Here is a 15,842-nt window from a genome sequence, read left to right as displayed (position 1 = left end):
ATCAAGGAGGGCATGTACTGCATGGAGCACTGGGTGTTATACACAAACAACGAATCATGGAACCTACATCAAAAACTAATGATGTAATGTATGGTGACTAACATAATAAAATAAAATTTTTAAAAAAACATATTTTACTCCAAACATATCAAGAACGTAAAAATAGATAAATGAATAAAGGTAGAGTCAAGAGAATGGATGGTATTTAAAGCAGAGATGACCAGAGCCCCCAAAGAAAGGGCAATAGAGAAGAGATCCCAGGACCGAGTGCTGAAATGTTCCACTGTTTAAGGGTCAGAAAAATGAAGAGAAGCCAGCAGCAGAGACTGGGAAGGACCAGTGGGGGGACGTGGGGGGCAGGCACCAGGAAAACTAGAAGGTGTCCTCAAGGCTGAACATCGGCAGGGGCTGGAAAACTATACACAGTGAGCTGGAGACAGAAGAAGGGTATTAAAATATACTCAGAGAAATTGCCCCCTTATGTATATACTCAACCTTAGGGGGTGGATCATAGTTCATTTATGATGGCCATCTTTATCCAATTCCTCTCGCCAGTGATTTATTCAGGAGAGCAGTAAGACATATGGGGATATTTGTCAGAGGCTTCTGGGCAATATTTTTGTGCCTAATAAAAGCAGAAATAGCACTTTCTTGCCACCATCTCTTACTTTGTGCTTGGAAAGCCAGTATGGGAGGATGGAGGGTTTAGAGCTACAGTGATCATCTTGTGACCATGAGGAAAAAGGAAGGAGAATGACAGAGATGCCAGGCCTTATGCCCTGACATCGGTGAACCACTTACCCACCCCTGGGACCACCTGATTTGGGAATTCTTGATAAGTAAATAATAAACACCTCTACGATTCAAAGCCACTGTTACCAGCAACTGAATGCATCCGAGACACATACCGCCTCTTAAAAAGCAAATCATGGATCAAAGATCATCTGATTGATTTGTATAGTCTTCCTTAAGAGCAAAAGACAACTTGCTATAGAGCTTGCTAAAGAGCTCTGTGCCAGGCCTCAGGGGTCCCAGGCTTCAGTCTCAGAGTATCTGACCTTGACCAACTCACTTGCTCTTGGGGCTCAGTTTCCTCCAATTAGAAATGAAGGGGATGCTAGGAGTTTTCCTTCATCCCTTTCACTTCTAGTATTAGAGGACTCCATAATGTTATAATTAATGGCTTATGCCTTATAATTTGTCATCACATCTCCTTTCAAGGATAACAGTTCCCTTTCTGGGACTCAAGAAAGGTGAGGCAGAGGGGCCAAGGAGGGGGTGAAACTTCTCGGGGACATTTCCTACACATCCCCAGCAGAGATTGATGCATGCCTCTGCGTCAGCAAAAATTCCAGCAGTGAAACAGAAAATGCTCAGTCTGCATGTCTGAGCAGGCCAGGTAGCCCCCATGGAGTGGAAGGTGTTCAGTCTGTTCAGGGGACCCCATGGGGCATGTCAAAGGTGATTGCAATCCCGGGACCATCTATCTGACTCTCCTTTACCTCTTCCCTGCCTTGATACTATCTGAGACTTTTTCTGGAAACTAAAACAGTCCTTTGCAAAGTGAAAACCAGCTCATCTGGGCTTGTGCTGCCCATAGTTTATAAATAAAGAGGGATTTTTACACCCACCAGTCTACAAAGGACCATTTTAGCTGAGCAGTTGTGAACTCCACATCTGACATAATTCTTGGCAGTGGGGGCACAGGGGAGTTCTTTTCACCTTTACTGCTCTGGTCTCTACAGGGTGATGGATCATTCCTTAGGAGCCCTTCCATGGCCTGATACAGGAGGGCAGTGTTGCTCTTCATTCCCTGGATAGCCTACTTGGGCTGATGGTCTATGCCTCAGGGACTGCTGTGAATCCCCAATAAAATCAGCACCTGCCTTTCTGGTGCAGCTAGTTGGAACATGGACTACATCCTGCTCTCACCTACAGAGATGGGCTGTACCCCACTCCAGCACTCCCAAGGGGGCCCCATGCTTGCATCATACTGGAGTGATGCATTTCACATAAAAGGTTGTTTAAGGTTAACGGGCACCTAGAAACAACTTCCATGGATGGGACAGCAAGGGAAAGGGGAAGCAATAGACTTTGAAATCAGACCTAATCACTGGTCTCAAATCCTAGATGTATCACTACTTTTGACAAGTTACTTCAACCTCTCGGAGCCTAACTTTTCCCATCTGTAAAATGCTGAAAACAATGCTTTCCTTGCAGGTTGCTAAAAGGATGAGAAATGTCATATATAAAATGCCTAGTACAGAACGGTTGCAAAGGGAAGATATATTATCAGATTATAGCCCTTGGTGGTGGCAGTATAATTATTATAATTGGCTTTCAAATTAGAAGAAAGTTCACAGAGGTTGTACCAGGCACTGGGAAATAACTGACTTTTTAGCATTGGTTCTCCTTTGGTTTTCTATGAATACATCTGTGCAAGAGAAAAGAACTGCCCAGCCTCATTACTAGAAAGTAGCCCCCGGTGAAGATGAGTGGCAGTGAGTGACAAACGGGACAGGAAAACAGCTTTAGGAACTGAACGGCCAGCCAGCAGGCATCCTCTAAGATCTCCGACATCATTTCCCTCATCATGTAAACGGGGGATTATCACTCTGACCATCTCATGGGGTCATTTAAAATTCAGAATATCCATGAACACCACTGAAGATCTGTAAAGCACCATGCAAAAGGAAATGTGGTTTTTGGATGCAACCCCATTTTTTCAGGCTGGTCAAGGTGCATGCGAACATCCCAACCATCATCACAAACATAGGAAGGAAGCCTTTCGGGGACAGTTCCTACAGAGCACAATAAGCAAAACCCTGACCTCTCAGCAGTTCCCACTACCTCTGAGATTCTGTAAAATACCTAGTTCTCATACCTGGCTGCACCCTGGAATCACCAGGGAGCTGTTAGCAAATGCTTATGCTCACACCTCACCCGTAGAGATTCTGACTTAATTATTCTAGAGCGGGGCCTGTTTCTTTTTAACAGCTCCTCAGGTGACCTAATGGGCAGCCAGGGCTGAGAATACTCATCTAGAAGTGGTTCTCCGCTGCAGCTGATTCCCTCACCCCCATCCCCACCCCCACGCCCCTCCCCGGGGGGACATTTGGCAACATCTGGATATAGTTTTGTTGTCATAAGTGGGAGCTGGGTGCTTCAGGCATCTGGTGGGGTAAAGGCCCGGGATCCTGTTAATAGCCTTGAATGCCCAGGACAGGGCCCCAGAGCAAAGAATGACCTAGCCCCCAAATGGCAATGGTGTGCTAGTTGAGAGGCGCTATTGAGAGGGGCCACCCAGAGAACTGGTTCAAAACAGTCAGTCGCTGGGGCACCTGGGTGGCTCAGTCAGATAAGCATCTGCCTTCGGCTCTGGTCATGATCCAGGAGTCCCAGGAACAAGCCCTGCATCAGGCTCCCTGCTCAGCAGGGAGTCTACTTCTCCAGCTGACCCGCTCCCCTCTCATGCTCTCTCTCTCATTCTCTCTATCTCAAATAAATACATAAATCTTAAAAAAAGAAAAAGAAAAAAACAGTCAGTCGCTGACTGTACCACACAAAATGGGTCAGCAATATTTCTGGTCCCTCCTCCTCCCTGCTCTCCAGAACCAATCAGGAGATGGGGTCTATTTCCCCTCCCTCTTGAAATATATATATCATATCTTCTTTATCCATTCATCAATCAATGGACAATTGGGCTGCTTCCATAATTTGGCATTTGTAGATAATGCTGCTATATATATATTGGGGTGCATGTTTCCCTTTGAATCAGCGGTATATGTACACAATGGAATATTACTCAGCCACAAAAAGAATGAAATCTTGTCATTTGCAACGACATGGATGGATCTAGAGAGTATTATGCTAAGCGAAATGAGTCAGTCAGAGAAAGACAAATACCATATGATTTCACTCATATGTGGAATTTAAGAAAAAAAACAAATGAGGAAAGAGAAAAAAAGAGGAGAGAGAGGCAAACCAAGAATCAGACTCTTAATTATAGAGAACAAACTGCTGGTGACCAGAATGGAGGTGGGTGGGGGGATGGGTGAAATATGGGATGGGGTCGAAGGAGGGCACTTGTGATGAGCACCGGGTGTGGTATGGGAGTGTTGAATCACTATATTATATACCTGAAACTAATATTACACTGTATGTTAACTAACAAGGATTTAAACAAAAAACTTAAATATATGGTTTTTGCTTGTCTTTCTCAGGATAGGCACCTTGGCCACCCTGAGCCAACAAGTATGAAATCTAGCTCTCTTGAAGCTGCCATGTTGACGTAGAGAGACCCTATAACATAAACAGCCCCCAGCTGTTTGTGTCTTCCCAGCCTTGGCGCCAGCTGAGTGTGTGAGCCTTCAGATGATTCTAGCTCCACCTTCTGGTTGCCCCAGGTAATGCCAAGTAGAGCAGAGGCCAGATGTCTGCCCAGACCAGGTTCATTAGCAAAGAAGATGGTGTGAAGGTTTTGGTTCTACAAGGAATATATGTTTGTTTGTTTGTTTGTTTGTTTGTTTGTTTGTTTGATACGCAGAAATACAGAGCCAAAACGAAGCCTATTATGATTTGGTGAAAGATCCATGCCAGGCTCCCCTTGATTGGACCACTAACATCAAAGGCTTTATATACTTTTACAGGGATTGGGCTACTTATATATTGAGCCCATGCCCAACCCTGCAACTTCCCCTCCATTTGCAATAAATATACCAGTTTACTTAAGAATTCCCCCTCATTCATTCCTGTTGTATTTTCCATGGTCTGGGAATTATATTTTCAAATATGTGGATTAAGAGCCTTTTGAGCTTTTTTTAAATCTGCTGAAGTTTTCCATGGTAGGGACAATATAAATATAGGGAGGTCAATATAAATAAATAACTACAACATTTTTATGTTGATAACTAGTAAGTCGATAGTTACCAAACATCTTTATTTACAAGGTCTCAAGGAATGTGCATATAACCATGGAGGGGGAAAAAAAAAATCCTTCAAGTCTTTGAAGGTCTTATTGCCAAAGGAGATGTTCTGTAAGCAGAATAGAAAGAATCTGCTGAGCTATCCTTACCCTAACCAAGGTTAAAACAAGTGAGAAGCTGAAACATCAGGTTTTGCAGATAGACCAGAGGAGCAGGATGAATACGGACTGAGCACCTACTATGTGCACATCCTGAGCTGCACGGTTAGCCTGAGCTATTCCATTTAATTCTCCCAGCAACCCTGGGAGCTAAATACCATCCTCTGCTGCGTTCTCCTCTCTCTGTGTGTGTCTCTACCTCTCTGTGTCTCTCTCTCTGTCTCTCCTCCCTCTCTCTCTCCAGACAATGCTATATTTACTCCAAGTAAAACTAAAAACTACACATACATAAGCTCCAAATATCTTTGATTCAATCTAGATTAAAATCAGAGTAAAACCCAGGATCTACAAATTTGCACCAGCAGTTAATAATTTGAAGTGGTTGACACAAGTGCTTTGAGACAGAGGTAGGTACTATCCTTTGATGCAGAAGTGGAAAGGCACAGAAACCGAAGCACCTGTAGACAAGTGGGAAAGTGCCTCACTCAAAGCTAAATCCATACTTAATCTGTATCTCACATCATGAAAGTGAGGGTTTTCTTTGTAAGAAGTTCTCCTTGTAAGATTTTTTTTTTCAAACCCCCTTGGTTAATTATGAAAAAAAAAAAAACCCTCTTCATCTTGAGAACACGATGCTGGTTTTTTGGATGGATGGTTGGCTGGTGGGTTGGTTGGTTGTACAGAAAGTTGTTTTTATTCATTGTATGTTGGCTACAAAAATACTGGATTTACTCATCAGCTTTGTAATAGTCAACCCTTTGCTATGAATGCACTGATCTTATAATAAATACAACCAGCCGTGGAAAAGTGTAAATCTCTTAGAGAGGGGCTATCTTCTTTGCCTAGGTCCTCTGCTTCCTTCCTTGCATAAATTAAACAAGAAAAATGGTACTTACAGCAGAAATATTTTAAAGCTCTATATAAAAATCTTAATTTTTCAAAACACTCACATGGCATCTACTACTTCCTCTACATACCAGTCCAGGGACTGCATATCTCTCCCCTGGACTATTCTAGTAATCTTCTGTCATCTCTCCTACCTCTAGTTTCCCTGACAATCCATTCTTCATCAATGTGGGGGTTTGCCAGTTGCTCAGTAGGTCTACCCCAATGACACATTCCAGAACTGGGGGAATAACCACAGGAGGGTTTCGGGACCCACTGAGCCCACTGTGAGAGGGACCTGAGCTAAATCTCCATTGATCACCTACCTCCATGAGCCCCCACTCTGCCTGGTGGACCACAGAGATGTTTGGATCCCCTGGAATTAGAGCCAGTTCAGAGCCAATGTCCCGTCATCTTCAAAAGTTCTGATTATTTCCCTTTTCCCAGCGCACAGTTGGAAAGACTGGGAGAAAGCATGTTTTCAGTGTACCAGGATCCTTCCTCAAGGAGACTCAGCCTCTTCCTCGTTCAGGGGTTCTGGGTCTGTAAACTGGCTCAAGTCTGGAAATGCACAAGACGCTGTTCTTATGATACAAGGTGGAGTTTTGTTCACTTTACCTAGAATTTTTCTGCTTATACAGAACGAGTGAGAATTTAGTATGCTTCCGACCTGTTTCACTTCAGGAAGCACCACAGTGTCCATGAGTCAGACTGTTCTAATTGCTGCCCTGACTCCACCAAGCTCATTTTACTCATTAGTTGGACAAAAAGGTCCAAGGGATTCTGTACGTGGTCAGCTTGCCTCTTCGAAGTGTTTCATTAGCAGTATCCAAGGATGATAGTTGGAGTATCTCTGTTGCCACATCACACCCAGGGCGATCAGTGATGTCTTTACTACTGGAATAGTCAATCGTGTCTATATCGAATCTGATTAGAGAGTCAATTCCAGAAGCTCCAGAATCAATTCAGACTCTCATCCTCTAGAACCATTCCCAGTACCAAAACCCCTGGAGCAGAGTGACCCTCCTAAAACACAGGTCCCAACTCGTCAACCTCTTCCTCAAAGGCATTTGATAGCTCCTCATTAAACAGCCCCCCATTGCCTGTGGAATCAAGCCTAAATATGGCAGTGAGGGTGGACTCTGTGAAGGGATCTCTTAGCTTTTCTTCTAAAGAATCCCATCATCTAAAAAATCTAAATAAGAACAATAAAACACACACACACATATATTCCTAGCGGTGGATTTCACCATCATTAGTATTTATTTTCACGGTGGTAGGTAAGTATTTACTGGGCACATATTTTGTGCCAGGACCCGGGGCCCAGAGTGGCCCTCCTTTCAGGAACTGATACTCTGAATTCAGGGCTAAAGAAAAAGTAGTTCATAAATCACATGTTCTGCCCTGATGTTCACCTCGAATTCACACATAAAACAATTAAAGGATAATTTTCCGTGACAGCAGAGTAGTAAGGGCACCTCTGAGCTGCTGTGGAAATTGAGCTCAAAATTTATTCTAATGAGTCCATCCTGTGTGACATTGCTCCGCGTCTGCCCTATAGTTCATGCAGACACCAAGCCCCAGGGGTCCCTTGTGAGGTTCTAAATTACTGTCTGAAGAATAGGACTCCCTGAACTGTCACACTGCAGATGGCAAGAAAAACTAAGAGCCAATAAAATACACGCCAAGCAGCTAGACCCTTCCAGGAAATCAAAATCCTGAAGGCAAAAATGAAACTTTTGCCTGAAAATGGGACTCTCTTTCTTTTGGGCAGCAGGAAGGTGGGAAGAGTCCGCCTTAAAATCCAGCTGCTTAAGGAGTATTTTTGCAATTGTGGAGAAACTTTGGCATCAGTGGACCCAAGGCAGGCAAAGGAGGATGCTAACAGTTTGCCCTACACATCCCCAGCATTAAATGCAAGGGAACAAGGCACTGAGATGCCAACAAGAAGGTGTCATTTGAAAACACCAAACACAATCCTGAACTACCTACCTTTAACGTCAATTCTTTCAATGACTTTTTTACATATAACTGGAATATACATCAGTGGGACCTGAAAGGGCATCAAAAAGAAATGTGAATTCATTCGTCCACCACCTAAGATCATGGAATCTCAGAGAAAAGACTTCAGAGCAGCCTGATCTCAGGCTCCATCCCTTACACGGCCTTTGTTTTCTTCATCTTTGGGCCAAAAGGGTAATATTGGATGTGACACTGCAAGTGCCCCATGCTGTTTTATAGTTTATATCTTTTGTGTGGGCTCTAGTTCTGCCTTCAGAATAAAACTCATTGATCTGTGTCAACTACATTTGCGTTAAAAAAAAAAAAGAAGCAGAGCACAGGGTGTTACACACAACTAATGAAATCATTGAACACTACACCAAAAACCAAGGATGTACTCTATGTTCGCTAATTGAATTTAAATTTTAAAAAAGCAGAATGTAAAACTGCAAAAAAAAATAAATTTAATTAAATACATGGTACAGTTGGACATTAAGTATTGCATATCCTCCCACCCCAATTTTTAACTTTTTAAAATGGACTTTAAATAATAAAAGCATTTTTCTCTGTCCTGCAGTGTGCAGACAGGCCTTGCTAGAGCCATCTATTCTTGAAATGTTCTGAACTGCACTCTGAAAACAGTTACTGAGAGCACTGGGCTTGCCTTGATTTTCTTTGATATACTGTTTGTAAGGAAGTCGTGATTTTGAAAACAAAGTAGTTTTATTCCATGAAAAATACTTCTTAGCCCAGAAAAGTAGTATGCAGAGTTTTTCTTCTTGTTTTATAATAAGCTACCAAGATGCCCTTCAAGTAATAATGTTAATAAGTTAGCACACATATATAAAAGAATAAAACTCACTGAGTGCTATGAGTTGCTGGCTTTGTGTGGCCATCAGCCAGAGGGAATCCCAGGCACGTGATAATATTCAGTAGTTTTAAAAATAAAAATGAAGGAAGATTTTAATTAACAAATGATGCATTCTCCTTGTCTTGAAGGAGACCAACCGCTTGACAGTCAGCAGGGCAGGGCCTTCAGTGCTAACAATATTTTCACAGAATTTTTCTTCCCCAAGTGAGACAATTCTAGATGAGTGACCCACTAAAATGCAGCACTTGAAGGAGCTCAACTCTCATCTTTCTAAAAGTTCAGGAGTCAAGAAGAGAATGAGAAGACAAAGTCACAGACTGGAAGAAAATGTCTGCAAAAGACACTTCTTGTTAAACGACTCTTACCTGAAACATACAAAGAACTCCTAAAACAATATGGAAACAACCTAATTTAAAAATGGGCTATCATCTTAACAGACACTCACAGAAGAAGATACATATTTGGTAAATAAGTATATGAAAAGATGCTCCACGTGGTATGTCCTCAGGGAAAGGCAAGTTAAAACAACAAGGAAACACACTTATAAGAATGGCCAAAAACCAGAACACCAAGGATGCTAAAGGCTGGCCAGGATGTGGAGCAACAAAAAATCTCATTCATTGTTGGCAAGAATGCAAAATGGCACAGCCACTTTGGAAGACAGTTTGGCCATTTCTTACAAAACTAAATGTATTCTTATCATATGATCCAGCAATCACACTCCTTGGTATTTACCCAGAGGAGGTGAATATCCATGTCCACACAAAAATCTGCATGCAGGTGTTTATAGCAGCTTTATTCTAGTTGCCAAAACTTGGAAGCAACCAAGATGTCCTTCAGCAGGTGAATGGATAAATAAACTGTGGTACATCCAGACAATGGGATTGTATTCAGCACTAAAAAGACATGAGCTATCAATCCATGAAAAAACATGAAAGAAATTTAAATGCACATTACTAATTGAAAGAAACCAATGTGAAAAGGCTACATACTGTATGATCCAACTATAGAATATTCTGGAAAAGGCACAACCTTATGGAAACAATAAAAAAAAAAAATCAGATGTTTCCAGGGATTGGAGTCAGGGAAGGGCTGAATGGGCAGAGCACAGTGGATTTTTTAGGGTAGTGAAAGTACCTTGTATGATACTGTAATAATAGATACATGTCCTTATACATTCATCCAAATGCATTGACCGTATAACACCAAGAGTGAGCCCTAAATTGAAAGTCAAGTACAAGTTTTGGGTCACAATTATGTGTCCACATAGGTTAAACAATTATAACAAATGTTTCACTTTGGTGGGGGGGAGTATTGGTAATGGGGGAGACTAGGCATGTCTATAAGGACAGAGCCATGCAGAACATCTCTGTACCGTCCTCTCAATTTGGCTGTGAACCTAAAACTGCCCTAAAAAAATTAAGTCTTAAACACACACAAGCATACACACACACACACACACACACAGGGAAAGGAAAAAGAGAAAGAACTGGGTTAGCACAGAAAAGAGGGGGCCTTGTCACCAGCCCACGTAGGGCGGCTTAAAAGTCTGTAAAAAATGAGTTGGCCTGAAAAAAATGGGCAATGTCATCACCTGAGAAGATCTAGCCCTGAATTTGGGTGGCTCATCATTACCAAGTCATCAGTTTAGTAACAACAACTATATATAACAAACAATAATAATAATAACAAAAGAACTAAGATATCTTGAGCACCAATTATGTACAAGCACCGTTTTAGGCAAGTTAAAAGCACAGAACTCATTGAATCCTCACAAAACCCTATAAAGTAAATCCCATTGTCATCTCCATTTTGCAGACAAGGAAACCAAGGCACAGAGAAGCTAAGCCATTTTCCCCAAATCACCCTACTAAGAATTGTCAGGGCAAGGACTCAAATTCAGGCTGCCTGGCTCCAGGGTGCATGCCACTCCATTATGTCATTGCAACTATAATTTGTCCCAAATGCAGGGAAAGAGAATGTCAAGATACAAAATAGCAAGAACTAACAGTTGTGTAGGCCTTATGCAGGGCTGTTTGCTTTATCAGCCTTATCTCATTTAGTCCTCACCAAAAAAAAAAAAAAAAAAGAAAGAAATGTATTATTACCCTATTCCACATATGGGAAACAAAGAGAATTTATGAAGGTCACTAACTGGTAAATGGCGTAGCCAGTGGCCAGACTCTAGCACCCACAGCATCATTTCTCACACCATGCCACCTCTCTGTTGGAAGCAATCTATGGTTCTCTAAGCAATCTACGGGGTGCTTGATGACATGGAAAGAAGGCCTGCCCCATGGCATGACCTCTTTTCCAAAGACCATGTAGGAAAGAAAGGCAGGATGGTGGAACAGAATGAAAGGAGACTTTGAAATCAGACAAACCTGGGTTGAAATCTCAGCTCCAGCAATCATTATGTAACCTAGGATATAGCTCTCCATGTTCCCTGACATGTACAAATGGGATGAAACTCCTCTAACCACCATGGTGACCATGAAGGTCATATGAAACAGCATGTGGAAATGCTAGTCCTTGGAGACTTTCCCATCATCTACCACCCCAGATCCATTCCCTTGACCACACAGGGGGGCCCATAAATGCATAGGAAGTCCATCTCTGCTCAGGTAGTCTGCCTGCCCTTCTTGCGCTGAGTCATAATGTCTTCTTGGCAAACACCAAAAGTAAAATTGCACAAATATGAGTTCTCTAAATTAGGACCACATTCCCTTGACTCCAAGCATTTGCCCTGGGAGCCATCAGGAGCTCCAACCATGCCGCAGCTCTGTTAATGAGGTTGCCAGAAACCAACGTGGTGGAGAGACCAAGAGGGCATGAAATCATTACTGACATTGCCAGTTTGGCCTAACAGGGACGCAGGGTTTCAGTTGAAAATACCACAAAGCAAATTAAGGCCTTGCAAATGTTTAGATCAATTGGGGACTGTATGGTTTTGTTTGGGGCTTGGGGTTTGTTTTGTTTTTTGCCCTTACCAAAAAAAAAAAAAAAAAAAAAAAGGATTCGAACTTAAAATCACATAGCAGAATTTTTTCAATAAAAATACAATTTTAAAAAGCAACTAAAATTCTAATGGTATTTAAAAATTTTGGCTGATAGCCTTGCTCCTTAAGTCATTCCTTCTGTTTGTACATACTCAGTCTCTTTCGGTTCCCTACTAGTCATATATAACACAGTTTAATCGTTTTAAATGGTCCCTTAGTTAAGCATAAATAGATTAAACAAACTTTAAAAGCTTCCAGGAACAACTCTTTATTGCAGGTGTTTTCTTTATTTTCTATCCCAATCTTATTTAGAGGGGCTTTAAATCAGGGCTGGCAAACTACAGGCCATAGGCTAGATCTGGCCCTTTGTCTTTTTTCATAAATAATGTTTTATTAGAACACAGTTATGCCCATGTGTGTTGTCTATAACTGCTTTTGTGCTACCAAGGCAGAGTTGAGTAGTGGTAACAGAGACTATCTGCACCTGCAAAGCCTAAGATATTTACTATCTGGGTCTTTATAGAAAATGTTTGCCAACAGTTGCTTTTTTTTTTTAAGATTTATTTATTTTAGTGGGAAATTTTAGCATGAGTGGGAGGGGCCAAGGGAGAGGGAGGGAGAATCTGAAGCGAACTCCACACTGAGCACAGAGCCTAATGAGGGGCTCAATCTCACGACCCTGAGATCAGGACCCTGAGATCAGGACCTGATCCGAAACCAAGAGTCAGTTGCTTAACTGACTGCACCACCCAGGTGCCCCTGTCAATGCTTTCTTTAAAGCAAGTACTAGAGAAGAGAGTTGTACAAAATATTTCATAGCACTTATCTCTACAGTAATTAAATAACTCTCTGTCTGTTAATGCCTGTTTGTCCTGCTGTGTGTGAGTCCCTCGAGAGACAAGGACCATGTCTATCTGGTTCAATATTTTCTTCCCGAGGCCTGAGCACAGAGACTGGCACACAGTATACACATAATAAATATTTGTTGGGTGAATGAATTAAGTTGCTAGACAAGTTTTGAATTCTTGAGAGTTCTTAAGAACATGACTCATAGTAAGTTCTCGATAACTATATGCTTGCTAAATAATCAATTGCATGGACTTTACATTTAGAGAATGGATATGTTTCCAAGACATTTAATGATCAAGACAAATCCTTGTCTGTATTATGATGAATCTCTTCTACACCACACCATTGGTACCCATCCTCTCTCTAACTTCACAAAATCCTCTTTGTCTCAGGCCCTGATATCTGAGGCTTGGCTCTCACGGTACCCGTCTCATTACTGATTTGCAAGGCTGGTCCTCCATCCTGTGGAATCCATCTGTGCTTCACAGTGTGATTCCCAATGGCCTGCAGGGGATCTAGGGGTAAGCTCAGCCCAGCATGCATCCCCAAGGTGCATGGGCAGTCAGCCCACTGACACTTACATACAAGAGAAACCGGAAGCAGACGCCATCCGATTCTAGAAGGACTCAGAGAGGACTGAGTGGAAGAGGCCTTCTGGTCTACCACTCACAAAATGTATTTGCCCTTTCAATATGGAAGGTGGTTTAATATGAAGATGAGAGAAGTCTGACTCTCAAAAAGGCAGTAAGATTTGGAAAAAGAACTAAGAACTTGAGAGTCAGACAGACTTGAGCAGGGATCCAAGCTCTAATACTTATTAACTGGGTAAACTTGAGCCAATTAATTTTCTCTGAGATAAAAATGCCTTAAAGGCAAATGGAGGTAAAATGAGAACATTGCAAGGGCATCGTGATAGATTTAAGGTGCCCAATAGTGACAGGTACTATATAAATTTAACTGCTCTTTCCCCTTCATAATTTAATGCCACAAAGAGAATGATCTTTGGAAATTTCTACTTACCAAGCATTCCTTTTTTGGAACTGGACAGACACATGTCCTTCTCTGCACTGGGCAGGACAAAACTCACCACGAACACCTCCACTCCATCAGCCATCAGAGCCAAACCCAAGACAAAAAAGAGGATCCACTGGAAACGCCCGTGGCCACACTCATCAATGATGGTCTCGTACTGGTGGGCCAACTGCTCCTCATCTTCCATCCTCTCGGCCATCAGGTCAGTCTGGCCCCGAAGGTCATCTGCCCTGGAGGGTGCCATCTTGGCCTGCTTGGCCTTGACATCATCTGGGTGAGGGATGCCCTGGTACTCGCCTTCATAGATCTCATCCTCCTCATCGTGGCCTTCTGTAACATCGCTCTGTGCATCCTCCTCTGGGTTGGACTCATTGCCACGGTAATAGCCATCATTGGGGGCATACCCCTCATAGTTGTCCTGATACTTGTAGTCATCCATTCCTTGGTTCCGGGACTGCCGGGTTGCCTCTCGAGCTATATCTCTTGCACTGTGGTAGAGGTTTGGGCTGTTTCGATAACCATCATCCATTATATGTGCAGAGGCGTTAAAGGTAGAATCTGTTCGTGTGACTTCTTGGGCGATTCTCCCCCTTATCTCCCAAACAGAGCAGATTTATGCAAAGACAGTGTAAGTATCCTTTTGCATTCAGTGTATATTGGAAGTTTTTGGAAAGTTTCAAATTCTGGTCTGGTCTCCTTCAGTGACCCAGCAGAGTTTTGTGGGGAGAGGTTGATTAGAAATGGGGTCAGCTGTTTTCCTTGACAAGAAGCCCACAGGATTTGGCAGCTTGCTAGCTGGCCTGATTTGTTCTGCCACTGAAGGTTATGCCCTGGGAGTAGAGAAAAGGGAAAGAAGAGTGTTATAAAATGAAGAAATTCTTAAAATACTCTCAGAATTAAACAAATATGTTTACACATGCCAGCGCTTCAGGTGCTAGGTGGAGGAAATCTTGATTAGACATTTGGATTTGTATCAAATGAATAAGGACTGAATCAGTGAGACAAAGGGGAAGGGAAGAAACAACAGTGGTCAGGGAGGTCTTTGGAGGTGCTGATTAACTTACGAAAAGGGTCAACTCTTATGCAAGAAGGAAGCAGAAAGTGGGCAAGGGATTCTCAATACAAGACGATATTGTGTTACGGGATTTTCTGTTAGAATTTATCAAGCCTTTGGCAACAGGACAGATTTATTACAGCTCAGCTTCTGTTAGAAAAATGCCAGCTTTTCTAACTTTGTTATGAGGTTGCTACACGATTTTTATATCTAGAATACTGTGGCAAACCTCCAGGACCATTTCTCCGAAGGCCTGGCTCACTTGGAGACTCAGCACTTTGATGGTTTGAGGGCCCCCCTGACCTTGTACTTGGCATAACCGGGGAGGAAACGCTGCTGAAGACCCAGAGCCGGAAAGCTTGATGCTGCCACATCAGGGCTGCATGACCATTCTCATGCCCCTCTGAGGCTCTGTTTTCTCATCTGTAAAATGGGGATAATAATACTAGCTACCTCACGAGGTTGTTCATAAAATGCTTGGGACCTGTGTGGGAAATATTATTTTAGCCTTGACATGATTGTCACTCTTTTTTTATTCCTAGTCCCAAATGTAGAAACCAGGACCCAGTATTGTCAGAGCCAAGGTCAATCCCCGACGCCGCCTGCTGATTCTCACGCCCAGCGACTGGCACACCCTGTTCCAATCACATCCTTAGAATCTCAGTTCTCACAAGGTTTGGAGCCACCACTTCATGAAGCCTACTGTGTGCCAGAAATTGTGCTAAATGTGTCACGTCCCTTCTCCCTAACTGTCACAATGATCAAAACAACAAGAAGAAAGTATTTGTACTTTCATTTTACAAAGAAACTGTGGCTCAGCTGGAGTTAGGTCAAGATCAAACAACTAAAACTCAACGCCAGACCCACTGATTCCCAAAGTCAGTTCTTTCCATGGTCCCTGTGCTTCCCAAACGCCATCCAGAGGGACTGTCACATAGATTACCTGGAGGGCTTTAGAATGCAGATTCCCGAGCATGCAGAGGGGCTGGTTCAAGCTCAGGGGTCTGAGTTTTCACACAGCTCCCCAGAGGGACACGGAGGCCCAGGTGCTCCCTGAGCAACCCTCAG

The 15,842-nt window shown here is 42.7% G+C and overlaps 1 protein-coding gene across 7 annotated transcripts in view; it reads right to left on the bottom strand.

The window, feature by feature from the left end:
* SV2B (synaptic vesicle glycoprotein 2B) overlaps nucleotides 1–15,842 on the bottom strand; it is a 197,222-nt gene that overhangs the window by 68,340 nt on the left and 113,040 nt on the right. For all 7 annotated transcript variants that reach the window (XM_073882282.1, XM_073882278.1, XM_025893228.2 and 4 more), the window contains exon 2: nucleotides 13,709–14,550. In XM_073882282.1, coding sequence (XP_073738383.1) covers nucleotides 13,709–14,249 — 541 coding nt within the window. In that variant the 5' untranslated portion in view covers nucleotides 14,250–14,550. The remainder of the gene's footprint in view (nucleotides 1–13,708; nucleotides 14,551–15,842) is intronic.

The sequence above is a fragment of the Callorhinus ursinus genome, unplaced genomic scaffold, assembly GCF_003265705.2.
Source record: "Callorhinus ursinus isolate GAN/ISIS: 27379988/994484 unplaced genomic scaffold, GSC_fseal_2.0 scaffold45, whole genome shotgun sequence".
Classification (NCBI taxonomy): Eukaryota; Metazoa; Chordata; class Mammalia; order Carnivora; family Otariidae; genus Callorhinus; species Callorhinus ursinus.
Note: the sequence above shows the minus strand (reverse complement) of the source record. Positions and strands in the feature narration are given on the sequence as shown.